This window comes from Kockiozyma suomiensis (genome assembly GCF_038497685.1).
Source record: "Kockiozyma suomiensis strain NRRL Y-17356 unplaced genomic scaffold V2V93scaffold_3, whole genome shotgun sequence".
Taxonomy (NCBI): Eukaryota; Fungi; Ascomycota; class Lipomycetes; order Lipomycetales; family Lipomycetaceae; genus Kockiozyma; species Kockiozyma suomiensis.
Window position 1 is genome coordinate 953,346 of NW_027117666.1, and position 25,674 is coordinate 979,019.

The 25,674-nt window shown below is 43.9% G+C and overlaps 13 protein-coding genes across 13 annotated transcripts; 7 read left to right on the forward strand and 6 right to left on the reverse strand.

Moving 5' to 3' along the window:
* Positions 1–43: 43 nt before the first annotated feature.
* V2V93DRAFT_365986 (SNF2 family N-terminal domain-containing protein) lies at positions 44–4,662 on the forward strand. The gene is made up of 4 exons (XM_066909211.1): positions 44–288; positions 347–1,257; positions 1,308–1,954; positions 2,010–4,662. Exons 1-4 carry the CDS (start codon positions 237–239, stop codon positions 4,450–4,452), a joined length of 4,053 nt encoding a protein of 1,350 aa, XP_066767631.1. The 5' UTR covers positions 44–236; the 3' UTR covers positions 4,453–4,662.
* Positions 4,610–5,883, reverse strand: V2V93DRAFT_365991 (uncharacterized protein). Its single transcript, XM_066909212.1, has 4 exons — positions 5,848–5,883; positions 5,306–5,782; positions 5,145–5,253; positions 4,610–5,088 (listed from the first exon to the last, which is right to left on the reverse strand). Exons 1-4 carry the CDS (start codon positions 5,856–5,858, stop codon positions 4,678–4,680), a joined length of 1,008 nt encoding a protein of 335 aa, XP_066767632.1. The 5' UTR covers positions 5,859–5,883; the 3' UTR covers positions 4,610–4,677.
* A 116-nt stretch (positions 5,884–5,999) lies between these two features.
* V2V93DRAFT_365992 (ribose 5-phosphate isomerase A-domain-containing protein) lies at positions 6,000–7,363 on the forward strand. Its single transcript, XM_066909213.1, has one exon. It carries the CDS (start codon positions 6,200–6,202, stop codon positions 6,950–6,952), a length of 753 nt encoding a protein of 250 aa, XP_066767633.1. The 5' UTR covers positions 6,000–6,199; the 3' UTR covers positions 6,953–7,363.
* Positions 7,001–8,114, reverse strand: V2V93DRAFT_164878 (XAP5, circadian clock regulator-domain-containing protein). The gene has a single exon (XM_066906909.1). It carries the CDS (start codon positions 8,015–8,017, stop codon positions 7,049–7,051), a length of 969 nt encoding a protein of 322 aa, XP_066767634.1. The 5' UTR covers positions 8,018–8,114; the 3' UTR covers positions 7,001–7,048.
* A 1-nt stretch (position 8,115) lies between these two features.
* Positions 8,116–9,670, reverse strand: V2V93DRAFT_164955 (chaperonin 10-like protein). The gene has a single exon (XM_066906910.1). The coding sequence runs from the start codon at positions 9,297–9,299 to the stop codon at positions 8,214–8,216; it is 1,086 nt and encodes a 361-aa protein (XP_066767635.1). The 5' UTR covers positions 9,300–9,670; the 3' UTR covers positions 8,116–8,213.
* On the forward strand, positions 9,496–10,730 carry V2V93DRAFT_365996 (Triosephosphate isomerase). Its single transcript, XM_066909214.1, has 3 exons — positions 9,496–9,641; positions 9,819–9,924; positions 9,985–10,730. The coding sequence occupies exons 1-3, from the start codon at positions 9,639–9,641 to the stop codon at positions 10,617–10,619; spliced, it is 744 nt and encodes a 247-aa protein (XP_066767636.1). The 5' UTR covers positions 9,496–9,638; the 3' UTR covers positions 10,620–10,730.
* Positions 10,578–12,785, reverse strand: V2V93DRAFT_365999 (Metalloenzyme, LuxS/M16 peptidase-like protein). The gene is made up of 3 exons (XM_066909215.1): positions 12,214–12,785; positions 11,984–12,154; positions 10,578–11,923 (listed from the first exon to the last, which is right to left on the reverse strand). Exons 1-3 carry the CDS (start codon positions 12,313–12,315, stop codon positions 10,724–10,726), a joined length of 1,473 nt encoding a protein of 490 aa, XP_066767637.1. The 5' UTR covers positions 12,316–12,785; the 3' UTR covers positions 10,578–10,723.
* V2V93DRAFT_366001 (uncharacterized protein) lies at positions 12,545–13,665 on the forward strand. The gene has a single exon (XM_066909216.1). The coding sequence runs from the start codon at positions 12,776–12,778 to the stop codon at positions 13,508–13,510; it is 735 nt and encodes a 244-aa protein (XP_066767638.1). The 5' UTR covers positions 12,545–12,775; the 3' UTR covers positions 13,511–13,665.
* On the reverse strand, positions 13,575–15,308 carry V2V93DRAFT_366002 (S-adenosyl-L-methionine-dependent methyltransferase). Its single transcript, XM_066909217.1, has 2 exons — positions 14,847–15,308; positions 13,575–14,787 (listed from the first exon to the last, which is right to left on the reverse strand). Exons 1-2 carry the CDS (start codon positions 15,274–15,276, stop codon positions 13,604–13,606), a joined length of 1,614 nt encoding a protein of 537 aa, XP_066767639.1. The 5' UTR covers positions 15,277–15,308; the 3' UTR covers positions 13,575–13,603.
* A 77-nt stretch (positions 15,309–15,385) lies between these two features.
* On the forward strand, positions 15,386–16,676 carry V2V93DRAFT_366003 (ADP-ribosylation factor family-domain-containing protein). The gene is made up of 4 exons (XM_066909218.1): positions 15,386–15,642; positions 15,707–15,750; positions 15,805–15,889; positions 15,954–16,676. Exons 1-4 carry the CDS (start codon positions 15,594–15,596, stop codon positions 16,370–16,372), a joined length of 597 nt encoding a protein of 198 aa, XP_066767640.1. The 5' UTR covers positions 15,386–15,593; the 3' UTR covers positions 16,373–16,676.
* A 575-nt stretch (positions 16,677–17,251) lies between these two features.
* On the reverse strand, positions 17,252–18,302 carry V2V93DRAFT_321356 (nucleotide-diphospho-sugar transferase; the record flags this gene model as incomplete). The annotated part of the gene is made up of 3 exons (XM_066907357.1): positions 17,252–17,740; positions 17,790–17,945; positions 18,003–18,302. The coding sequence occupies 3 exons, from the start codon at positions 18,300–18,302 to the stop codon at positions 17,252–17,254; spliced, it is 945 nt and encodes a 314-aa protein (XP_066767641.1).
* An 875-nt stretch (positions 18,303–19,177) lies between these two features.
* V2V93DRAFT_165074 (phosphate transporter) lies at positions 19,178–21,248 on the forward strand. Its single transcript, XM_066906911.1, has 2 exons — positions 19,178–19,527; positions 19,583–21,248. The coding sequence occupies exons 1-2, from the start codon at positions 19,305–19,307 to the stop codon at positions 21,121–21,123; spliced, it is 1,764 nt and encodes a 587-aa protein (XP_066767642.1). The 5' UTR covers positions 19,178–19,304; the 3' UTR covers positions 21,124–21,248.
* A 314-nt stretch (positions 21,249–21,562) lies between these two features.
* On the forward strand, positions 21,563–24,995 carry V2V93DRAFT_366015 (fungal-specific transcription factor domain-containing protein). Its single transcript, XM_066909219.1, has 4 exons — positions 21,563–21,788; positions 21,849–21,876; positions 21,939–22,039; positions 22,108–24,995. Exons 1-4 carry the CDS (start codon positions 21,685–21,687, stop codon positions 24,758–24,760), a joined length of 2,886 nt encoding a protein of 961 aa, XP_066767643.1. The 5' UTR covers positions 21,563–21,684; the 3' UTR covers positions 24,761–24,995.
* The last annotated feature ends 679 nt before the right edge of the window (positions 24,996–25,674 follow it).

A 25,674-nucleotide genomic window follows, 5' to 3' on the forward strand; every position in this document is an offset into this window, starting at 1 on the left:
CTAGTCGCCCCTGCGCCGGCAGCCCACGACGCTCATCACAACACTCTCTTGTTTGTGCCTTGATATCTGCCTTACGACCGACTCAGAGCCGGATCAGATCTGAAAATTTTGTAGAAAGAACTTGAGATCTGTGCGCATATTTTGATGCTGGAAATTTACTGATTGGGATTGATTTCCCTTGAGTTTTCTCGCAAGTTTGAGCATATTGCCGCGCTCTGGGTGCGCTAGTTGCAGCAATGGCTCCACTGACAACAACCCGAAGGTCGCGAGCGAGCGATGCCATTAAAAGTAAGAGGAGTTTCCTGTTGCACTAGTGTACTAATTTTTTGCTAACCAGCTGGATCAGATGAGAATGAGAGTATTAGTACCGGCTCACGTGTACTTCGCCATCGGCCTTCGTCAGATAGTCGCAGTAGTACAGGCAAAAAGACGGTCCCGACCTCTGCCCCAACTCAGCAGAGAACAAAAAGACATTCTACTACTTTTATGGCTAGTCCTGGATCAGTGCAAAAAGCTACGCCCCCTGCGCCGAGTAAACAGCGACTGCTAAAGCGACAAACTGACGAGCCTCGCGAAGATATCAAAGATGTGAAGCGACCACGCACAACCAAAACGATAAAGTCATATTCGCAGCCAAGACGAACATCATCTAGGTTGAAAAAGGAAGATGACATCAAGCCAGAGCCTGACTCCGACGAGGGCGCGTTGCTAAATGAATCTGGGGATCCAATAGTGTTTCCTAAAATCAAAATCAGATATTCAGTTCCACAGCCTATAGTCGGCCAACCGGAGCATGTCCCTGCCCAACCGAAATTTGGATCATCAGTTGATGCGTATTTGGATTCATTTAAATCGATAGATGACGACGTGGATGAAGTGACTTTTGAAAAGCGAATTGCCGAAGAAGCTGCTTTACGACGAAGAATCGATGATGCGATTGCAGACGGTTCAATCTCAAATATTTCTGGAGTCGAGTCTATTCCTCAAAAGTCTCTTTCTAGAGTGTTTGATCCGCCGAAAGAGCATTCGCATCATGACCATCTAATTTCGCATGCTCTGTTTCTTTCCAAGCTATCCAGCGATGAGCGACGAAGCCATATATCCAAGGCGAGAAAAATTGCCGGTATGGTACAAGCGCATTTCAAAAAGTTGTCTGGCGCAGATGAAAAGGAACGCAAAGCCGAAGAAAAGAGGATAAAACAGCTGGCTAAGCGAACCGCCTTAGATGTGAAACGGAAGTGGAGGCTAGCTGAGAAGGTACGAGTAATTTGCCTAATGTATATCGAATCTGCTTCTAACGAAATCAGGTCGTTCGACAACGCTTGGAAGCGCAAGCCAAGGAACAACAGAGACTGGCCGGCAAAGAGCAGCTGAATAGTATTCTCAATCAATCGACGCAGTTATTAGAAGCTCGCAAAGACCAGTTAACGAGAATAGCTGAACTTACAGATAATGAGGACGAAGTTGATGTTATTTCAGCTGAATCAGACAATGCTGAAGATTCATTTTCGGAGATGGATATGTCAAGCGATAGCGATGATGAACATGAAGACTCCAGTGAAGATGAAGAAGCTGATGATGAAGATTATGACGAAAATAAAGACAACGAACAACAGGAGAGTAGTGCAGGGTTAGCTGATCTTTACAGTGCCGAAGAACTTCGAGATGCCGAGCTTCCAGCAGGCGAAAAGAAGTCTGAGGCAGTAGCCGAAGTTTTGGAAGTAAAAGAAGCAGATGACAGCGAGTCTCATAATGAACGCGAAGCTTCCGTTTCTCATTCTGAACTGATGACTCCGCCTACTCCTTCAAATGATATCTCGACAAAACCAAGCATGTCACCCCCCTTTCTGTTGCGAGGAACCTTGCGAGAATATCAACAATCGGGGCTTGAATGGCTTGCGGGACTGTACAACAATGGCACTAATGGTATTCTTGCAGACGAGATGGGCTTAGGGTGAGATTCAATTTGCTTAGTTTGTGAATTTCATTAAATATTAACAATTTATTAGCAAAACTATTCAAACCATCTCGCTTCTCGCTTATCTGGCTTGCGAGAAACAGATCTGGGGTCCTCATCTTATTGTCGTTCCCACGTCGGTAATGCTTAATTGGGAAATGGAATTTAAACGATTCGCTCCGGGATTTCGTATTCTTACATACTACGGGAATCCGGCTCAGCGCAAAGAGAAGCGTCGTGGCTGGACTAATGATGACAGCTGGGACGTATGCATTACATCATATCAGTTAGTTATTCATGATCAAGTTGCGTTCAGACGGAAACAGTGGCAGTACATGATTCTTGACGAAGCTCACAACATCAAGAACTTCCGGTCACAGCGATGGCAGGCTCTATTGAATTTCAAGGCCCACCGTCGGTTGCTACTAACTGGTACTCCATTGCAGAATAACCTGATGGAATTATGGTCCCTGCTTTATTTCCTCATGCCATCGTCCAAGAGCTCAGGATCTGTGATGAGCAGCGGGTTCGCTAGTCTTGCTGATTTTCAAGAGTGGTTCTCTCATCCACTTGACAAGCTTATTGAAGGCGATTTTTCAAAGAATGACACAGAGGCAAGGACAACAATTCAAAATCTACACAAGATATTGCGTCCTTACCTACTTCGACGATTGAAAGCCGATGTCGAGAAGCAGATGCCAGCAAAGTATGAGCACATCGTATATTGCAAGCTGTCAAAACGCCAACGTTACTTGTATGATGATTTTATGTCTCGCGCGCAAACGAAGGAGACTTTAGCGTCGGGAAATTTTCTAAGCATTATCAACTGTCTGATGCAACTTCGAAAGGTCTGTAATCATCCAGATCTGTTTGAGGTAAGACCAATTGTCACATCATTTGCTATGGAGAGATCCGCCATTTCTGAGTATAACAAGACGGAGAAAGCCATTCGCAATTGTCTAATTAGAGGGAACTCTCAAGAAAGTCTCGACTTAGAATTTTTGAATCTTGTGCCGGCACATGATTCTTCTGTTTCGAGTCTAAGCTCTGAATCTTTGTTTAAGCTTTGTGCCAATTATGCGATTAAACGTGACTTGGGAGAGATGGAAGCCGACGCCGATAATTTTAATCTTCCAGTGAATTTTTCAAATATGCTTGAATTCAAAAAGTCAATGGCTTTACGTCGCAGGGCTGAAAAGTATCAGCAACTACAGCACGAGCTGTACATCAACACCTTTCGATGTAGCAAATCTCCTATGCTTCCCAGTAACGTTTTGAAAATCTGCGATATCCGAGCGGCAAGCAGAAAGCGAAGCCGGTATGATCCAGCTATTCAGCGAACAGTAGCGCAGAGCATGATTATGCCAATCATTGAACGTGCACAGCAAATGAGCGACGTCATTGATCATTACGCTTGCGTGACGCCGAATGTTGTTGCGCTGGATATGCCGCAGTTATTATTTTCTGGGATTCCAGATACAGTGTTTTCGAAAGTTCGTGCTAGCAGTGAGAATCCGATGCACCAAACTCAAGTGAAGTTGTCAATTGCATTTCCAGATAAGCGATTGCTGCAGTTTGACTGCGGAAAGCTTCAAAGACTTGCTGTATTATTGCAGGACTTGAAAGCAGGCGGACACCGGGCACTTATCTTTACACAGATGACTAAAGTGCTTGACATTCTGGAACAGTTTTTGAATATCCATGGATATCGCTATCTCCGACTTGACGGTGCGACAAAGATCGAGCAGCGACAGATCATGACGGAGCGGTTTAATAGCGATCCGCGCATAACGGTGTTTATTCTTTCTACCCGCTCTGGGGGACTGGGTATCAATTTGACCGGTGCAGATACTGTAATTTTCTATGACTCGGACTGGAATCCGTCGATGGATAAGCAGTGTCAAGATCGTTGCCATCGAATTGGACAGACGAGAGATGTACATATTTATCGTCTAGTGTCCGAGTACACTATTGAGTCGAATATATTGCGAAAAGCAAATCAAAAACGGATGCTCGATGATATCGTGATTCAGGAAGGCGAGTTCACTACGGATTATTTCACAAAGTTCTCTCTCAGCGATATGCTTGGAACAGAGACTGAAGAGCTACCTAATGTTCCTGTATTGAGTAATGCCAAGGAAGGTCTTGAGAAAGCACTCGCTATGGCTGAGGACGAAGACGACGTGGTAGCAGCGAGAGTTGCAATGAAAGAAGCTAGGGTTGATAATGAAGACTTTTCAGATTCAGAGAATTTGAATACTACATCGGCTAGAAAAGATTCGGCTTCGGCTTCGGCTTCGGCTTCTGTTTCCGCTGCTCCTACGCCTGCTGCGGTACCTGACGATTATGATGAACGGCCTGCGGGAGAAGAAGAAGAAGAAGGGGACGACGACGCGGAGGAAGAAGAAGGAGAAGAAGGAGAGGAAGAAGATGAGTTTGGAAGTGTTGATGACTACATGATTAAGTTCATTGAGGGTGGCTATTACTGGGATTAAGAATCTTGTGATGTGTGTAATTTTATACCTGACAATTATATAGTTGGCGTTTTGTGGAGTTTGCTTGTTATCCCCACTTTTTTCTTTATTTTATTTTTTATTTTCTACATTATAGTCTGTTAAGTTTTGTACATAATCTATGAACAAGGATTTGCATGTGAGATAAGTCTTAAGTAATTTTGAATATGAATAATCTAATATATTATACAAGCTGTGATATAAAAATCATTTCTCCCGACTTTCTAGTCTAGCTACAGCATGGTGGTATTCGGCTACTCTGTTACCCAATGCCATAAACACCGCGTACTCTTCTTTTAACGCATTCAGTACTCCTTCAGCACTACTACTTGCTATAATTCTCCCCTCGACAATTTCATGTTCAACGCCATCAACCGCCTGTCCAACTTCTTCCAGAACACCTTTATAATCTGATATTTTTCTTTCAAGTTCGAGAGATAGGCGTTCAAAAAATTCAAGGAGTGGGTCGCCTGGTGGGAGACGAGAACCTTGAATTCGGAGTTGCTGCAGAAGATCCATACATATTTTCGCATCTTGGCATGCGGTATCAACGATTTGACGCTGAGCTGTCATTGCTGCGAGGTCATTTGCCAGCGCTTGATTTGTAGTTGCAAGTTTCTTTTTGAGGATTAGTAGGTTTTCTTGATGAAGCAAAAGTGTTAGTGCGAACGTACCCGCATCAAAACTTCGACATCACGAGGCACGCTATGTAAATATTCTTGTCGTGTTTCCTTTCGGGCTTTTAAATCATCTGAAATAGCAATTTGTTGTGAGATGTAGTTACTAACGTGTCTCATTAGTATAGCATAAAATATTATACGACAGACACGCTTACTCTACAACATCTAGCTCTTTCTGAGCGGCTTCTGGTAAATCACTGTGACGTGTTAATGAGGTGATCTGCTGTGGCTGCTGTTGCTGCTGTGGCTGCTGTTGCTGCTGCTGCCCACCAAAAGTAGATGCTCCAAGTAATGGTGGATTGGTCATTGTATTGCTGGTAGTGCTGCCGCCGAAGGGTCCAGCAGCCGGTTTTGGGGCATTACTGTTAGAATTGAGTGAAAATAGATTACTGCTCGGCGTAGCAGTATTGTTATAAGTTGCGGCACCTCCAAACATATTAGTGGTACCAAGTGTGGCCGGCTGTGCAGTATTGGTGGTAGCAGCGCCTGCGTTGCCAAACAGAGATGGTGCAGATGATGTAGTGGTGGTGGTGGTGTTTGTATTTGTGTTAGTGCCAAAGAGGTTCGTGGCCGGCTTCGCTGCTGTGCTGCCGAAAAGCGACGGCGCACTCGCTGATGACTGCGGAGTTGAGCTACAAAACACAAATGAATATTTTATAAAAACAACGTGTATAAAATAAAAAAGAGAAATACATACAAAAGCGACATGGATGCGAATCAAAACGCAGAGCACGGAGAGGTCACGATGGAAGACTTTGTTTACCCCTCGGGCATAACCCTAAACAGCGCGCTTATATAGTCACATAGAATGCGCGTGATGCTGAAGACGTAACATTAAACTGTCCCCTGCACAAATCCACAGACGTTTGTGCAACTGATGCCAAATCTTATTTTTTTTGGGAGGCCGGCGCGGCGTGGTCCGCTCCGGCTAATAAACAGCTGCTCTTCAACTATCCTACAACAGATAAAAGTTCGCAAAAAAACTGGCTACCGTGTTTAGAGCACTATCGCTGCGAACACCTCAGCTCTCTACTGCTTTCATTCGCAAAATGTCAAGTGTAGAAGCTACCATTGAGGGAGCAAAGCGGCTTGCCGCGTTTACCGCTATCGATTCTCACTTCCCCAAGGACGCAAAGGTGGTTGGAATAGGCTCGGGTTCGACAGTGATTTACTGTGTCGAGCGTATTGTCGAGAAGAAGCTCGCTGGCGAGATTTCCTCGGACGTAATCTATATTCCTACCGGATTCCAAAGTAAAGAGCTCATCATCAATGGCGGCTTGAATCTCGGAGCCGTCGACGGATATCCTGTCATTGACGTTGCTTTCGATGGTGCGGATGAGGTTGATCCCGCTTTGAACTGTATCAAAGGCGGCGGAGCTTGCTTGTTTCAGGAAAAGCTAGTTGCCGAGTGCGCAAAGAAGTTTGTTGTTGTCGCGGACTTCCGCAAGAACTCGACTGCTCTTGGAACGCAGTGGTTACAGGGTGTTCCTATTGAGGTCGTGCCTACAGCACATGCAAAGGTTCGTCAGGACCTGCTGGCCATGGGCGCAATCACGGCAACTCTGCGATTAGGAGGCAAGGCCAAAGCTGGTGCCGTTATTACTGACAACTGCAATGTCATAATCGATGCTCACTTTGGTAAAATTTCAGATCCTGTGGCGCTTGCTCAGAAAATTAAATTACTTGTTGGCGTCGTTGAGGTCGGCTTGTTCATTAATATGGCTACGGCTTCATACTTTGGAAACGCAGATGGATCTGTGACAGCAAAGTTCAGTAACGGCGAGGTCAGTCAAATTCAATAAAGCGCTGCAGGAAACGCGAAAAATAAACTGTTGCATTCGACTCCAAATTGCTCTAATATACATTAATATACAACTCTATACGATCATATAATACAATTATTGATGAAAATAGACGAATCCCTCACTGTCGCGCAGTACTTGCTTAGTATAGTCAATTTCTGGGTCAAACTCTTGCCACGTATTTGCGGGGAAGATATGCTTGTTCTTTTCATACCAAGCGCGGTGCACAACTTTTGTTCTCTTGATATCTCGATCAACTGCATCGAAATCGAACAACAAGCCACTTTTAGTTTCGACCCTGTTGAGAATAAAGTAATGAAATTCGTAATAATGTGGAATTATAATGTTATCTTGAATAAGCATTATATCGTCAACTGTTCCTCGATGGAACTCTGTATTTCCCTTGCGGGTGCGATCGAGCATTAGCCAGACCTGATCCCCTTTTTTTATTGTAACTTGTCCGGGTGTGTAAGTTCCGTCAAAGTAACAGAACCGAAACTCTACAGTTTCTTCCTTGATCTTCTCTTGCAGTGATAGATATTCACGTTTCAGCTGTTCACGTTGAGCTCGTTCCAATTCCTCTTCTTTTTTCGTTTTGATAAATGAGGAATCTATACTTGGATCAGCTGTCCTACTTTTCTTTGGACGCGACACAACTTCACTTTCCCCTTCTTCCTCGTCATCATAAAACGAAAGTTTACTCTTTTGCGCACTCTTTCTCTTTTTCTTAATCTTTCGAGCAGCAGAATCGTCAGTCAGTGAATTATCCTCGGCGTCGGTACCCAGTTTCGTCTCATCAGCCTGTCGCAACTTCGCACCCATCTCTCCACGCATACGTTTCAACTCTTCAAATCCGACCAGTCCGATGGTCTCGCTAGCCATCATCTTCTCAACAGTCGACATACTCGAGCTAGTGAACTCTCGCACGCCGGACTTTGCAGACGCCACCTCACGGAGCAGCTGCTCGCTCCGCTCAAGGTCCTCACGTTGCTTCTTAGAAAGGTTGGGATCTGCTAAGCGAGCATTTTTAACAGGAGCCGAAGGTCGCTTCGAACGAAAACTCATATTAAACACAAATGTTTGCTATATCCAGTGTCTTTGAGGTTAGAGCTCAAGATATCTCCCGTGACGTAGAGTTTGCAGTGTTGTGAGCACCATAATAGCAATATTTAAACTCTAATGATTACATGTATATTTATCTTTGAGAAGAATCAGATATTCAATTGTATATCAAGACCTGCTAAATCAATTGCTAATTTTTCTACTTAAGTAACTCGGGAAAAGGCGTGCAGAGAATTTTGATATGTTTTTCCTTATTGTTGATGAGTCCGTCGTATCCAACAGAGACAGTGTCCTCCATCGGGATCCTCGCAGTAATCATCTTCTCGAAGCCCTTGAGCCGCCCGTCCGCAATGGCAGCAATGACTGCAGCAAAATCGCGACCGGTGTAGCCAATTGAACCCATGATTACGCGCTCACGAACCAAGGTGTCCATGGGGTTGTACTGAGTTGGTTTTTCCCATAAGGCGATATTCATGGCGATGCCGCCAGCAGCGAGGGCAGCGACTGAGGCTTGGAATGTGGCCTGAATGCCAGAGCAATCGTATGACCGCTCAGCACCTTCTCCTTTAAGAATTTCCTTGACTTTAGCCACAACATCTTCCTCAAACGGGTTGATGACAAAGTCAACGTCAAATTCCTCTGCCTGCTTACGCCTGCCTACTGCGGGCTCGGAGACAATGATGGTCTTTGCTCCCATAGCTTGCAGGCATAGGATGGTTGCGATACCAATTGGGCCAGATCCGAGGACGAGGGCGGTCATTCCAGGCTTGAATCCCGAGAGCTCGACGGCGTGCCATGCAACAGAGAGCGGCTCAACGAGAGCACCATAGGCAACTGGCAAATCGCTGGGCAACTTGAAGACATGGGAGACCGGGATGACAACTTTCTCAGCCAAGCCACCACCAAGACCGGTGAGGCCGTAGAAGGCGGGGCCATAGACACAGCAGTTTGTGCGGCCAGAGCGGCAGTTGGCGCACTCTTCGCAGCGCTGAGTGGCTTCGACGCAGACCTTATCACCCACTACAATCTCAGAGACTTCAGATCCGACGGCAAGCACAATACCGGAAAACTCGTGGCCAAGAACTACCGGGATTTTATCGGCGGTGAGTGAATGAGGATGCGTCGGGCAGAAGGTCGGTCCACCGAGAAATTCATGCAAATCTGATCCGCAAATACCACACCATTGAGGGGCGATGAGCACGTCAGTAGGCTTCGAGATCACGGGTTCGGGAACATTATCGTCTACACGGACGTCGCGGTTGCCGTAGAAGCGGAGCGCCTTCATCGTTAGTAATAGTTAGCGATAGATAGCGATATCGACAGGAAACAGGAAGATGAGCAAACAGGGCTGTATATACCGCGAGTCAGGATCACCCCCTGGACCGAACAAAACCCTCATCTCCGATAAACACTGATAAACGATAACCCTAGGGTATTTATGAGAGTAGTCACACGTGATATACACGTGATCTCCGCGGCGGAGCGGCTTCGCGGAAGTCTGTCAAAAACTCTTCCGATCGCGCAGCTTTTCTTGATTCCTTTTATTTTCACCTCTGCTTCTTCCCTGACTTGCTCAACTTCTTCTTTTCTTTAACGCCCCTGATTCAGCTCTACTTATTTGAAAATGGTGAGTAGCGTGCAATATCATCTCTAGATCCCGCTTTGTTCGTCACGCTTCGTTGCTTCGTCGGTTTTACTCGGATGCCTGCGCACTTTCTCAGCACCCCGCAAAGTGCGACGACGACGCACACGAAGTGCTACTTCACGCTCCCATAAGCCAACGCCCACTAACAATGCTTGTCAGGCTCGCAAATTTTTTGTCGGAGGTAACTTCAAGATGAACGGCTCCAAGGCCTCAATCAAAGAGATCGTCGAGCAGCTCAACGCTGCCGATATTCCTGATTCCGCCGGTATGTCTGCCTAGTCTGCCAGATGCAATTGGCTTGTGATTTCTAACTCTGTCGCAACAGAAGTCGTTATCTCACCTCCTGCTCTTTACGTTCACTGGGCGGAGAAGCACCTGACTAATGACAAGGTCAAGATTGCTGCGCAAAACGCCTTCCCCAAGGCTAGCGGTGCCTACACCGGTGAGATCAGTGCTTCTCAGATCAAGGACGTTGGTGCGGACTGGGTCATTCTTGGCCACTCTGAGCGCCGTACTATTATCAAGGAGAGTGACGAATTTGTTGCCGAAAAGACTGTTCATGCTCTTGAGAACGACCTTGGCGTTATCCTCTGCATCGGTGAGCTTCTCGAGGAGCGCCAGAATGGCGAGACTGTCGAGGTCTGCACGCGTCAGCTCAAGCCCGTCGTCGAGGCTGTCAAAGACTGGTCTAAGATCGTCGTTGCCTACGAGCCCGTCTGGGCTATCGGTACCGGTCTGGCTGCCACTCCTGAGGACGCACAGGAGACCCACGCCGCCATCAGAAAGTACCTTTCTGAGAAGATTGGTGAGCAGGCTGACGGTGTCAGAATTCTTTACGGCGGAAGCGTTAACGGCAAGAATGCTCACACTTTTAACGATTGCCCGGATATTGACGGATACCTTGTCGGTGGTGCTTCGCTCAAGCCTGAGTTCCTCGACATCATCAAGAGCCGATCGTAGATATTTTAGTCTTCACGATCCCAAAATAGTATAATATACTGATGTTCTGAAACCAGTTGTAATTATAGAGTTATTTTTTCAATCTATATACAGTATATGATACATTACGCACTCAATCCGTACTTTTTACACTCAGCCAGCACATCGCCAAACACACCAGGTTTACCCTGCATTACAACCGTTGGCCTGCTACTAAGCGACCCTTCATTGTTTACGCCGGTTTTCAAAACCCGCGTAGCGACTCGTGTGATATCAGACACTGTCAGAGCATCTATCTTGTCGCACATTTCCTGCACTGCTAAGCGTTTCCCGGTAACTTGCACCTGTCGTCCAACATCTTCAAGCTCAACCATCTTACTTTCCAAATTCATCAATAAAGAGCTTCGTAGCTGGTTCTTTGCCCGTGAAACATCCGACAGAGTTAGTCCTCCAGAGAACTTTGAAGTGCAGTACGCTAGCTGAGAGCAAATTACTGGAGCAACGAGTTTAGCATGAGATGGAAGACATGATACCGTGATTCCAAATAATCCAGAATCTGTATACGAGTGATTGAATGCCGCACAATTTTCGATAAACGCATAGCGGTTCAAGACACTTGTGTATAGGCGAGAGTACATACCCTTTCCGGGTCCACCAGCAGAAAAAGATCCACCGCCTCCTAACAGAGTCTGCAGCGTTGCTAAGGCATAAATATCCGGATCATTAATCGACAATCCCTCGAAGGCAACAAGAATATGAGCCAGCTCCGGCTGGTTCGGCACGTGCTCAACTGCCATGTTCCCCATATCTCTGACACCGCCCGTATACTGCGCGACCTGACGAGGCACAGCAATATGTGAATTTGCCATATCGCCAAACTGCTTTGTTGCCATATCGACCGCTTGCTCATGATCAACTCCTACAAATGCAGCCACAATCCGCTCTGGACTGTAAAATTTCTCGCGATATCTGAGCACATCTTGGCGTCTAATTGCCGGTAATCGCTCCTCGGGACATAATAACGGTAGACCAAGCGTGTTATTTTGGTATGCAGTCATATGCAAAATTTCCGGTAAAATCAGCTCTGGTTTTTGCCAAATTTCCGAAATCTCATACATGGCAGCCTCTTTCTGCATATAAAGCTCCTCCTCTGTGATCTGCGGCCATCGAACAGTTGCAGACAGTAACTCAAACATCTGCGCAACGTCATGATTAAACACCGCTGCTTGATAAATAATCGACTCCCGTGAGGAAACGCACATGTAGTTTCCTCCGAGCGATCCAAGTTTACTTTCCATTTCGTGCGCATTAATTCCCAATGTCGACTGTTACTCGTAAATTAGCTCCTCATCCTTCAACTGTTTTTATAGGACTCAAGCACGTACTTGGTATGCTAATCGGTCCATTAAATGACTGACTCCACATAAAGAAGAATCCTCATAGCGCGAACCGCTATCGACGTAAATGCCGAGAGCCGAAAAATGTCCCGGCAGTCCGTCTGTCGCGACTCGAAGACCGTTTGGCAATGTTGTGACTTTGAATAGAGACTCAGGAAGCTAAATTGCAAGTCAGTATTACGAGAAAAAAAACACCAGCAAGAATAGATGAAGCATACTTGGTCAAGATGCGGACGCGCATTACTGAATTTCCGAAGAAACTGAGCCGAAAACCGACTTTCAGCAGTATTCTTGAGCAGCCGTAAGTTTCTCAAAAGCATCTCTAAACAGTTAAGTGGTTGCTACCGAATAGCTTGGTATCAAGAATCGCTGATATATAAATTTGTATAGCCAAATTCTAGGTTCATTTGCTGGATGAATAATTCAGAACCTACCTTCAGTCTCCAGAATAGTGCTTCCTCATGTTATATGAGCATTATACTATTATGGGTATATAGATACGAACATACAAACTCTGCTTCCCTCGCTCTTCAATAATCGCTTCCTCAACCGAGTGGCAATCTTCTGCGAGAAACTCCAGAGTTAGCACAGCAGTGGTAGAATGAGCCATTTGCTGACCTTCAACCCTGCCCGCGACTCTTCTAACCCACCAGACCCTTTTTTTTGCGCCCGGAGTACAGTAGTGTACAAAGACCGACTTCGCTATTTCCTGCACAGCAGCACAGTACCCCACACCAAATCAAGGAAACTATTAGAAAGGATTTGTCTGATTTGGACAGTATGGCTTCTGATTATTCAAGATCAGCTTCGGAACAGAGTTTCTTTTCTGCAGACTCTCATAGCCAAAGTTCTGCTCCCTTACCCCCAGCCCCGACAATACCCATAGATAGTTCTCTTGCATCAACAGCACCTCATTCAACTCCAACATCTCGACCGTCCAATTCCCAATTTCGGTCATATGATATAGTTGACCTAGATTCAGAAGCGGTCGTCATGCTATCCCCCGAACTCGGATCACAACAAGAGTTTGCCACAGATCATAGCCGCAAACGGAGGCGTGTCGAATCAAGCAGCGTCATAGATATCGAGGATGATAGTGAATCTGATCTACAAAAATATAACGTCAGCCCACTTTTAAATGGAGATGAAGACAGTGAAGACGAAGACGAGGAAGGGCAATCAGGAGAGCATAGAGAGTGGCAGCGCAAACAACTTGAGAAACCTACTGAAAGCTCAAGTATTTTGAGCGATTTCTCATGCGTGATTTGCTTTGACCAGCCAGATATCTTGGCTTTGACGCCGTGTGGCCATATGTACTGTATGGATTGTATATGGCGGGCACTGACTACAGGTGCAAAGGCTACCACTGCGGGCGGTGAGTGCCCTATATGCCGCAGAAAGGTACAGCTGAAAAAAGTTATTCCACTACAGATGCGATTGGCGGATGAAGAAACTGATGAGGTTGATGAAGTTTCCCCGCCGGTGGCTGAGAGTAGTGGGTCGCAGTCGAAATAAGCTTGCATATCGCAGATCGTTGGAGTGAAACGTTTGCATTAACTTGGTGTTTTCTTTCTGTTCCATGTATGATAGTTTGTATATTTATTCAATCTATTTTCTAACAATTGTTTCTCTTTTTCTTTTTTTCTTCTTTTTATTTGGTTCATTTAACGCAATTTCGTTTTTATTGCTTGTCACTGTAGGTTCCGCAGTAACCTCTTCACCAAATCCATTCCACTCCTCAACTTCCTCCTCGTCCTCTTTCAATTCCCTTTTACCCGATTTGCCGGTTGCAATGCTAAATTTAAGCGGTTCGCCAACTTTTTCAAAGCCTGCTACGAAGAACCCGATTCCTCCGTCAGCAACTGGCTCGGCTCGAACGCATCCTTCAGCAAGCTCCTGAGCACTCTGACAATACCCTTCTTCCTGCATACCTTCGAATCTAGCCTGCCACCCGCGTCTATGCCAGGTAGGTATGACATCTTCACGTTTCATCAATCGCCAGCCTAGTTTAGCGACTTCGGGATCCATTAATAGGGCTCGTACTACATCTTCATTTTCTTCACCGTGAACAGAGCATGTAGAGTATACTACCCTCTTTACATTCGGAAAGTGTACAAGCGCATGCTTAACTATTTTTGTCTGAAAAAATGCAAGATTGACTAATCGTGTCGCTAATTCGTCATCATCAGCAATAGAAGAAGAAGCCAAGATAGCATCTTCTTGCTCATCAAGTCCTTCGGCCTCATTGTGTTCGCGGCTTTTAAACTCTTCCTTGCGAAAAATTCCACTACCAGAACATGATGGATCACACAGAATTCTCGCAACATCATCAATTTCGTGCGGATAACTACTAGTGAAATCGCAATTCTCGACTCGAACAAGCTCACCTGCTCCGGCTCGTCTGACCATCTTCTCAAGAACCTTAGATCGCGCTTCATTGCGCTCATATGCAACAACAGAACCTTTCCCTCCCATCAAAGCGGCAATGTGCGTGGTTTTATTACCTGGTGCCGCGCAGGAATCGACAATGGTTTCGTCTGGTTTGGGAGCAAGAATTTGAGCTGGAAAGCAGGATGCTCGATCTTGCAAAATGATTGCACCGGATTTATATGCTGCAGTATTGAGAATGAAGCGAGTGTGTACGACTGATACCGCATATAGATTATCTATGTATACATCTTGGTATATCTTGTCTGGTTGAGGAGGGAAATCAGTGGTAGATGTGAAGGGAAGCTCACTTGGAAGTGAAGGTGCGAGCAGTGTATTAAGTCGGATCCAGCGAATCTGTCGGTCTGTATATACCTCATGATTAGTCCTCGTACCGCAGAGAAAAAATAGTAAAATATCTTACCGTTACTTCCTGAAGCAGTGGAAGAAATAGCATTGAAAGCAAAAATATCAGAGATCCCCCTCTTTACTAGCACTTTAGTAAGCTCGCCTTTGAGTCTTGTTTTATGTCGTATAACCGCATCTTTAAGTGGACCCTTTCCAGCAGTAATTCCAGTCTTTGAAATCAAAAAGTCGTGTATAAGAAGCAACGCAATACTATACGACAACTTGTGTTCTTCAGATAAAATCTTGCTTTCTTTGATAACTGGATCCAAAAGTTCTTTGTATCGGATAGTTGATCTCAATAGTGCGTAAATCCGCTTCGGCTCTGATTTAAGTGAAGTAAGTTTCTCTTCAATTTTTGCATGCAGAGATGAGAAATTGTTGGCAGATTCAATTTTGTAACTAGATTTAGTATTTATAAATTGAGATGCATCGAGATATAGGTTCATATTCGCGATTCCAGCATTGTACTGAATCGAAGATATTCTGAATTATTGAAGAGGTAAAAGGGATTTTTAAAATAATTTTAAGATTTCTGGTAGCTGCGGTGGGTGCGGCTTACGCAAAGATAGAAATGTGGTCGAAGATTAGTTTAGTTTTAAGCCGCCAACCTCATGCCGCATCGCGGAGCAACCGTCTCTAGTTTATTAAGGACAACGTTATATATATCTATTGTTTCAATTACTTACAAATACCCATTTTTTTTTGATTAATCACATTAATACTGGAGCATCTTGGTTAAGCTGTATATGCACACAACGGCGCGATGTATCATCTGATCAAAGGGATATACTATGAGTTGTCAAAGCAAGAAGGTAAGCGCAGACTCAAAATCCATCAATTGTCGGGAAAATCACGTTTATTAAAATTATAATATAGAATACTCTGTATTAATTCTTGGCTTGGATAATGCTGGCAAAACGGTAAGATATCAGATGAGCTACTAAAGATCAATTCCCTAAATTAACAATGGATAGACGCTTGTCGAGAAGCTCAAAAGCTTATATAACGAAGGCCGATCAATGCCAATAGACAAAATCGTTCCGACAGTTGGGCAAAATGGTATTAGCTTATTCCTATTTATATTAATTCGCAGAAACTAGAAATTGGCTAACTAAATTGGTAGTCGGTCACATAGCAATAAACAGCATGAATCTGAAATTATGGGATGTCGGCGGTCAAGATATGCTTCGCCAATTATGGAAAGAATACTACGCAGAATGTCACGCTATCGTATTCGTAGTCGACTCAACAGATCGTGCTCGAATCGAGGAATGCAGAGATACACTACAAACAGTCGTCGCTCATGAAGATACCGAAGGTATTCCAGTGCTAATGCTCGCTAATAAACAAGATCGAGACGATAGCTTGGAAGTAGAGGATATTAAAGAGATTTTCAATAAAATTGCCGAAAGTTTAGGTGCAAGAGATAGTAGAGTGTTACCGATTTCTGCGTTAAAGGGTACCGGAGTTACAGAGGCTGCAGATTGGTTAACTACAAGATTATTGAGAAACAAGCAATATCGACCACCAGACAAGCGATAAAATTATTCATATTATCACTACACAATACAAGCAACCCAAATATACCAACAGCTCAGCTTCTGTCTGATGCAATCAGTTCGTAAATCACTTTAGAGTTATGGATCTCGCTTCAAAACTACTACGATCGCTTCCACATGACAGGAACTCTTATAGTCATGTCATAGTAATAAGCAGTTTTTAGATCTGAAAAAGATTGCATTCTTGGAGTAGTGATAAGAATATACTCACTCTACTTTACGCAGAGATATCAAATTAGTTGTACAGGAACAATAAGCAAAATTATCAAACCTGTAGGTTGATGATAGTTGTAAAATACAGACATGTAATCTATCAAAAAATAATAAAACAAACGCCTAGGTGTTACGAGCCAACAGCAAACAAAATAATCTACTAGGCGATAATAACGAATATTACACCCCACAATGAGAAAAAAAGAAAAAAAAAACAAGAAACAGCAACAAAAGCTACGACAACAGTAAAGAACCAGATCCGTTTACACATCGTAATAGAAAACACAAAAGAAACCAAAAAAGTAGCTAAAATCATCGATAGAGCATCATTCTCTGAATAGCCGGAAAACTGCAAAAAGCAAAAAAAAAAGTTGATAGAAAGCAATTTGAACTTATTTTGAATGAATGTCTCAATCGTCAGTGACGAGAATTGACAGAAAAATAAAAGACACCAACCAAACGCAAAATATGAAATCACCACCAAAAAAAAGAAAAAGTCAAAGAAAAAAAAAGTGCGAACTTGATAACACGCATCGCCTATTTTTTTAGAATTTTGTCTCTTTGGCCTATACCCATGAAGACATGCATAACAAGAAAGCCAAAAGGTTTGCAAAAAGAGTGACTGAGATTCGTTAAAATAATTTTAAACTTACTCCTGACCGAGGTATTTGTAACTCAGAGCTGTCTTTGGGTAATAAATTCTTCGCATAACAAGATACGACGTGAAACCAAAAACTGAAGCAATCAAGAATCCAAGGATGGTAAAGAGAAGCCAATGCAGACCAAGATACTTGATCCATTTCGCATCATCCTCGTGCCAACTCGAACCGTGCAGATCGTTGAAATATGCAGCGCCAGGCTCGGCAGGCATCAAAATCCAGAGCTGTTCAGCATCATAGACAGCCCATCGCTTAAATTGTTTCCAAATAACAGATAAAAAGAGAGGACCGGTTGCGTACATGACTGTAATGTAAGGAACACCCCATTGGAAGTCATAGTTTTTGAGATCGAGCATGACGCGCATGAAAAATGGATGATGAGGAGTCGAGCCCATTACAGAGTTGGAGATGCCAGTGGGATCAGCCTTACGAACCCAAGCAGGGTATGTGAGTAGCGGGTCAAGACGAGAGACGCAGCCCTGTACATATATTAACGAAAGTGCTTCGCAGCAAACCAAAGAGACTTACTTCATCTAGATCGATGTAGATACCACCAAAATGGTTCAAAACAAAGTAACGAATTGCGTCTGCACGCATGATAGGAAATGGGTAGCTATCGAACGTATCGAGAAACCATGGATATTCCGTTTCGATGAATTCGCGAGCACTCGCGTCGGTCCATAACTAGCCAGATGAAGGTGAGAATTGAAGTCTAACGTAAGCAACACTTTGAGGACTAACCTTGTACTCAAAATCGGGATGCATATCTATACAAGACGATTGAGCCATCTTCCACTGCTCCGGCACAGTGTCATTTTTCCAGGTTTGATGAATGATTTTGGGGATGAGCTGGGGATTGACGGTGGAGTATGTGCCTGAGGCCTTGTCGAAGACAGGCACCTCGAACTCAATGGCATTATCCGTAGCAGGATCGAAGAGCAGGACGATGTAGTCAAAAGTAATGATGATACCGACTATGACGATGAGGCCAAGTACTATGAGAGGAATGGCGAAAGGCCGACGAAGAGTATGAATTTGCATGTCGAGAGATACTACGCGCCGCAAGAGATACGCGTTGGCAGCAGAAGCGCAGATAAGATATAGTATGCAGCTATGGAAGCATAGAAAGAGGAGAAAGAAGTCGAAAAAGAAGAGGAGGACCGGACTTCGATGATGAGAGAAGGAGGCGTAGAGGGGAGAAAGAGAAGTTGGGGAAAAAGGCGAGAAAGCGTTGAGAGAGATATAGGCTCCAGGCTGAAAGTCAGCGAACAAACGCGTGGCGGCGGCGAGTTCTTTGCTAGGCTGTGCAAAACCTTGCGGTTATCATAGGAGAGGGGCTAGCCCGATCTGGTGACACGAGACCCTCGTTCCTACAGACAGCCACGCTTTTTAACCCTAGCATAAACCCTACTCAAGTTTCAGTAATAATATGCAATTATGCCATTAGAGATACAATACAGTTATGGCATAAACAAGAATTTAACAGTTTGCACAGATTATGTAGGCTGTAGAACTTGATGTATATATTCTAGCCAAGAAGAGCCCAGAAATTGGCCAAGCTGCGAAACACCAATGAACGTCCTCAGCTACTGCCCGTGGAAAACCAGCGTTTACTGCTTCCAAGTATTCTCTACATCAGTCCCTCAGGAGGATTTTTGCTGGATGCTATCAAGGGAGGTCGCTTTCGTTGTACTGCGTCTAGATAATGGCACATATTATGATGAGCCAGCAGAAGCCACATGCAAGCCACACATTGCGCGCACGACACCGGCGATGAGCCACTCATGAATTCACTATTCATACTGCTACATCTGCGGACTGTCTAACAATTTCTTTGTAACAGCTTGGCAACTTTGACCTCCAATTGCCGAAAAGATCGACTCCACGTGTATTTCATTTTCCTTGCGTGGAGGGAGCTTCTGACACCGTTGTGCGCAGTTGCTAGCGATGGACGTATATCTATATAAACCTGTCTCTTCTGTCTCTGTCTCTTCTGTTTGTCTGTTGCTTTAGCGAAACTCTTATATTTTTCCCTCGCAAAAAATGGCTTTGCATCAGTTTGACTATTTGTTTGCAATTGGCATGATCTTTGCCTTCCTGGACGCCTGGAACATCGGCGCGAACGATGTTGCAAACTCCTTCGCGACATCGGTCTCATCGCGTGCACTCACATACCCTCAGGCAATGGTTATTGCTGCTATCTGCGAGTTCCTTGGTTCTGTTCTTCTTGGATCCCGAGTGGCGGACACGATTCGCAATAAAATTCGTGCGTTTTCATATATACCGCATACTTTTCGCTACGTCTACTAACTTCGATACAGTCGATGTTACTTTATTTGAGGACGCTCCAGGCACGTTAATGATTGCAATGGTATGCGCTGTCATTGGATCTTCGATTTGGCTTACTATTGCCACCAAAATTGGAGCTCCTGTCTCAACTACTCACTCTATTGTTGGCGCCATTATCGGCGTCGGTATTGCTTGCTTTGGTGCAGATGGTGTAGTTTGGGGGTGGAAAGGGTTCTCTCAGATAGTTGCCTCGTGGTTCATTGCACCCGCGGTGGCAGGATGCTTTGCTGCCATCCTGTTTCTTATTACTAAGTTTTGTGTTCTTGAACGCGGCGACAAAGCTCTGCGCAATGCACTTTACCTGCTGCCACTATATTATGCTTTCACATTTTCGGTCCTGTGCCTCGTTATTGTTTGGAAAGGCGCGCCAAATCTGCACATCGCAGACTTAAAACCCGGCCAAATTGCTGGCGCCTGTCTCGGTGTAGCTGGCGGTGTTGTCCTTATTTACGTCACCTTTTTTCTCCCTTACTTTCATCGCCGTATTGTTCAAGAGGATTGGACTCTTAACTGGTATCATATTTTTATCGGCCCTACATTATGGAAGCGCGGTCCAGTATTGCCCGCCCCTCGTGGCGTCTCGGTTGTTCAGGACTACTACCGCGGCCACGAAGATCTGCCGATCCAAACTGCTGGCCTTGTTGAATCCAAACAGAATGATTTGTGCAGCGAAAAAGAATCTGACCTGGACGTCAACAAAGTTGACACCGTGACCGTTGTCAAGAATTCTCAGCCGGTTATCGAAGCTGCCGTCTATGAGGACCCCATTACCAAACTGAAGACGCGTCTTGCTGACTTTGAGAAGCAAGGTCATGCTAGGAAGTGGTACAGCCCGCATGGTTTTCTCATTCGCGTCTTCTATTATCTTACTTATGGCCTGCGACAGGATGTGGTTTCCTACCAGCAGTCTGAAAATGGTGGTTTCCTAGCCGGCGACGCCGCTTCTCGGAATCGAGCTGCTCCTCACTATGACAACAAAGTCGAGCATCTCTACTCGTTTTTACAAGGAGTCACTGCCGGCACCGCTTCTTTTGCACATGGATCAAATGACGTGTCTAATGCTATTGGACCTCTTGCCGCTATTTATAATGTCTGGTCGCAAAATACTATCGGATCTAAGTCTCAGATTCCAGTCTGGATTCTCGTGTACGGAGGGGCTGCCATTTCTATTGGATTGTGGACTTATGGATACAACATCATGCGCAACCTTGGCAACCGTCTTACTCTGCACTCGCCGTCTCGTGGATTCTCAATGGAGCTTGGCGCAGCAATAACTACTATTTTTGCCACAAAGCTGTCCCTTCCTATTTCCACTACTCAGTGCATTGTTGGTGCTACCGTCTTTGTAGGCCTGTGTAATCGTGATCTGAAGGCTATCAACTTCCGTATGGTCGCATGGTGTTACATTGGATGGATCGTCACTCTTCCTTGTGCAGGTATTATTGCCGGATGTTTGTGTGGAATCATTATCAATGCTCCCCACTACATGGAGAAATATACTATGTCAGATTAGCGGGGTTTCTTTGGCCGTCGTCTTGCGGACCAGTGTCTATGTTAACGATATGATTTGATTTGACTTTTAAATGATAAAATGGACAATATAAATAGCGATTTCAGTTTGATTTTAGAGTCTTTTTTTGACCAATTAAGGTAGACAATAGATTAGAACGAAATATACTGTCAGAGTTCTGATTCAAGGGTTTCGTATCGATATTTGGTTTCCAGCTCTGTCTTTTTTACGCAAAGGAGTCCAATACGTATCTAAATAGCTTTCTTTTATTCTTTTATAATATCAGTCATCCTCCAGTTGACATTCGACTTCAGAAACCTTAGCTTAGAGAAATAGCTATACCGAATAGTCATCAAGATGTTGGTGGCGATGATATAGATCACGTGTATCGCTGATTGTCTAATAAAGCTATGAGCCTTGCCACGAGTAGTCTTGCACAGACAGTTCTTTTCTGTACCTTTTTCACAAAGAATGACTTATTTGCTCTATTACGAGACTAGGAAAACAGTATAACATACATTGGACTTGTACTTTGATGAGTTTCTCGTTCCCGGCTGACGAGATATGTACCGCCATAGTATGGGATCAACGAAGCCCGGTTCAGACGCTGCAGGTTTCGAGTCAAAGACCAGTATAAGAAAAAGGGCTAAATATGTCGCAGTTGCTTGGTATGTTACTTTCTGTCTGTGTAGGTACTGAAGTTGTAGTTGCTGACTTTGTTGATTAAGCAATGAATGCAAGCGACGGAAGGTGAAGGTGAGTTTTGCTCCGTTTTGCTCGGGATTGTGCGGTGATGATAGTTAACTCGATGTTTATAGTGTAATGGCTTGACAAAATGCAAGCGGTGTACAAAGATGAATCTTGTATGCTCTTACAAATATGTTGAGAGACTATCACAGAATTCTGGACCCGAAAGCGAGTAAGTAAATCTATCTATACGCGAAATGATTTTGGAGCTCGTAATCTAACTATAGTACTACATTACAGCCTAGGACGATCACAATCCAAAAATTCAAAGACTCAACAAGCGCCGTCAGAATCCGACCAACAACTTCCCAGTATTGCTAGAATGATTTCTGCCCCAAGCCAGCTCATCGAATCTCAACCGTCGGTACCTGGCTTATCTGAGGTGGTACATCCACCGCCCGTCGCACCTACAGCATCAATACCTATCCATTCTTTAACGCATGCATCGCAATCTGATTTTTCTTCACAACCCATTGGCTTGCCGCTCCCTCAGCATTTACCGACTTTTGCATCCCCTCCTCTTAACGCGCCTCAGCCCCAAACCCCAACTTACTCGACTTCATTTTTTCCCAATAAGAATCTCCCTTTACCCGTCACAGAGCAAAGACAAAGTTCGAAACTGTCAAAGGACTTACCTAGTACTATCTATTCCTTTGGATCTCTTTCAATGCTATCCTCGGGCGCTAAAACTACGACACATCCACAAGCCAGTTATAGTTCGCGACGGTCGCTACCTAAACCAGCTAGGACATGGGAACAAGAGAACCAAAAGGCATTCACAGGACCAATGTCATCAGCTAGCCCGTTTCAGCAAGGTACGATGTTTTTAGATGACAGGAGAGGTTCTTTGAGCGGAAAATCTGAAGAAGACGAAGAGGAAGAAGATGGTTCAGAGGAATTGGAAGATCCAAGTTCGCCGAAATCAGATGAAATGCAAAAATCTCAGATAAGGAAGAAGAAGAACTCACAGTTTTTGTATTTGGAGTATGAGGTAGCGAAGCGTTTGATCAATGTCTACGAATCCGAGATAAACAGCATGTCACCTATATTTGAAGTTCATGAACTCGATGCAAAATATGAAGAATTTCAAAGTTATTATCGAGAAAATAATGCTGAATATCCTGATACGAGAGATGTTTCAATTATCAAACTTGTCTTGGCTATTGCAACTGGTGTTACCGAGACATATGTGAAAGAAGGACGTATGCTGTATGAAGAGGTCTTGTCAATGACGGAATGGCGTATTGTCGCTGGCACTGCTGATATCTATACTTTGATTTCAGTGTGGCTTATTCACAATTATCAGTTTCATACAGACATGGAGTCTCTAGCTTATCGAACTATATGTTTTGCAGCAGTTTTGGCTATCGAGCTTGGACTGCATCAATCTAGTAAGATGGAAGAAATGTTTCCTGATCCTGTTCAGCGAGAGAGATATCGGGCTCTATTCTGGTGTATATATGTGGTTGATAGGCGTCTGGCTTTTAGTACGGGGCGTCCTCATGTTTTGCGTGAGGCCGATATTGATCAAGAACTTCCAAAAGTCGTTGAGTCAAGTTCAGATATCTCGCAAGACACGATTATAAGATCGCTATACCTGAATGCGATGGTGGTCTACACTAAAGTAGCCGGTCGAGTCTGGAATGCCTCGTCAAATTTCAAGCCTCCTAATCAATATAAAATTGACACTGAAGAGTTGAACTACATTGAGTTTCTAATATCAAGGTGGTACAGTGGTTTACCCCAGCAACTTCGTTTATGCCGGCCCTCAGATCCTAATTATCATCCTCCTCCTAATCTGTCGAGAAAACTGCAAGTAATTCTGTATTTGCGGTATAACCTTATGTTTTTGCATCTCTATCGTCCAGTTCTATTCTCAAATCGTACGATTGCAGAGCACATGCCTTATGCGTTTCGAGCTGTCGAAATTGCCTTAGATTCTATTCGAGAGCTATTTCGCTTACGATTTGAATCTGATCTTTATGCATCTTGTCAGATTCATTACAATTACTTTTTATTGACGGCATTAGGCGTGTTATTTACGGCGATTATTCACGCTCCTAATGTCTTTGCAGCGCTTTGTAAGCGTGAATTCGACAAGGCTTTAGACTTAATTAAGCTGTTTTCTAAAGTGTCAAATGTCGGCAAAAGATTATGGGCGACTGTCAAAAGATTGCGCTCCGTTACGCATGCTATTTCAAAGACATCAAATTTTAATTCAGAAACTTGGAATTCTTTGGATCTTGCAAATACTCATCAGCAGCCTCACCAGCAGCTAAATACTGCCTCGCCCGTTATTAAATCCCCATCTTTGGTAAATGACATCCAGACATCCGCTGCAAGTTCTCTGAATGACGGCATGACGTCTTCTGCATTAAAATCTTCTTTGGAGGCAGATCCAGAAGAGAATTTTAATTCCATAAGATTCGGTGTGCAGTCACAAATACCAAAGACGGAGAGTTTTAATACGAGCGTAAATGATATACAGAGTCCGATGGACTACTCGTCTACGTCTTCAATTGACGGCTTGAACCTATCGTCTGAAGTTTCAGACTTGTTCTCGATGGTCACTGGTGATGTGTCAAACCCTCGCGACGTCGATATACATGCCGCCCCGTCTGCTTCTCTACCAATAGGATATTATCCTAACACGATGCCGAATTCACACTTACTCCGGCATGTATATACAAATCAAATGCCGATAACGCCTCAATATGCGCCTATACAACAGCGAAGCACTGGAGGATCGCAAGTGTATCTTACTGAAAATGGAACACAGTTTGCGCCCTTAGGAATGGAAGCATCATTAGTAGCCCAGATGTTGACGCAGGGAGCTAGAAATGATGCTGCCCATGATAATGAAGTGTTTAAATTAATTGAAAATTTATTTTGAATTTTTGGAGTTGATTTCCGTTTAGATAATGTTAGCTTTGTACTAATTGTACTATAGGCATTTTTTTTTCTTTTTGGTTTAGGACAGTTATGTGATTTTGGTTAGTTTTGGGTGGTTAAATTGATCTTTTAGGAATTTGATGTGTATGATTATGAGCTTTTTTAAATTTCTTACTTGGTAGTAGGGCCTCAATTAAATATCAAATTAGACCAAAAATATGAATAAGTCAAACAAGCTAGCTAAACAAATTACCATGCTACATTGATAATCTGGTACATAAGTACTGCTGTGTTGTAAATATTATCACTCATGAAACTATTGAGAAATTCACGAGCAATCCAGTTTCGTGCTCGCTTACCAAATATCCACAAGGAAATCGTATATAGCTGTAAGAGGCTTTTTATATTTTAATTGATCGGCATTTAGCTGTAGACAATAATCTATCATAGCACGAGCTACTTTTAGGGTATATATATTCTGCGGTGTCATATAATTATCGCTTATAAATAAGATCACGTGGTATTTTAACGTACTTTAGCGTAATTTAACGCCACCTCTTTTAGTAGTAGTTCACGCTACTAAGCTGAACACCTATATCAGCTCCAGATCGAGGAAAAAAGCTAATTGGGTGGGGTGAGGTACCTGCAAGTTACAGCTGCTGTTTGTCATTGGAAGAATCTGACAAAGCAGTGTTGATATAATTGTTAATCATTTTGATAAGATTGTTTGTTTCGGCGTTGAGAGTTAGAGTTATTGTCGTGAATGTTGATGTTTAAAAAAACCCTACTAAGACGGAGTCTCCATATCCTGCTATTCATATCTGAGGACTGGTTTAAAGGTTTGCTCGTCATCAATTTCGTACTGTTGCGTAAATTCTCGAGCCACAATCCGGACTTTGTATCTTGCGAGTTGTC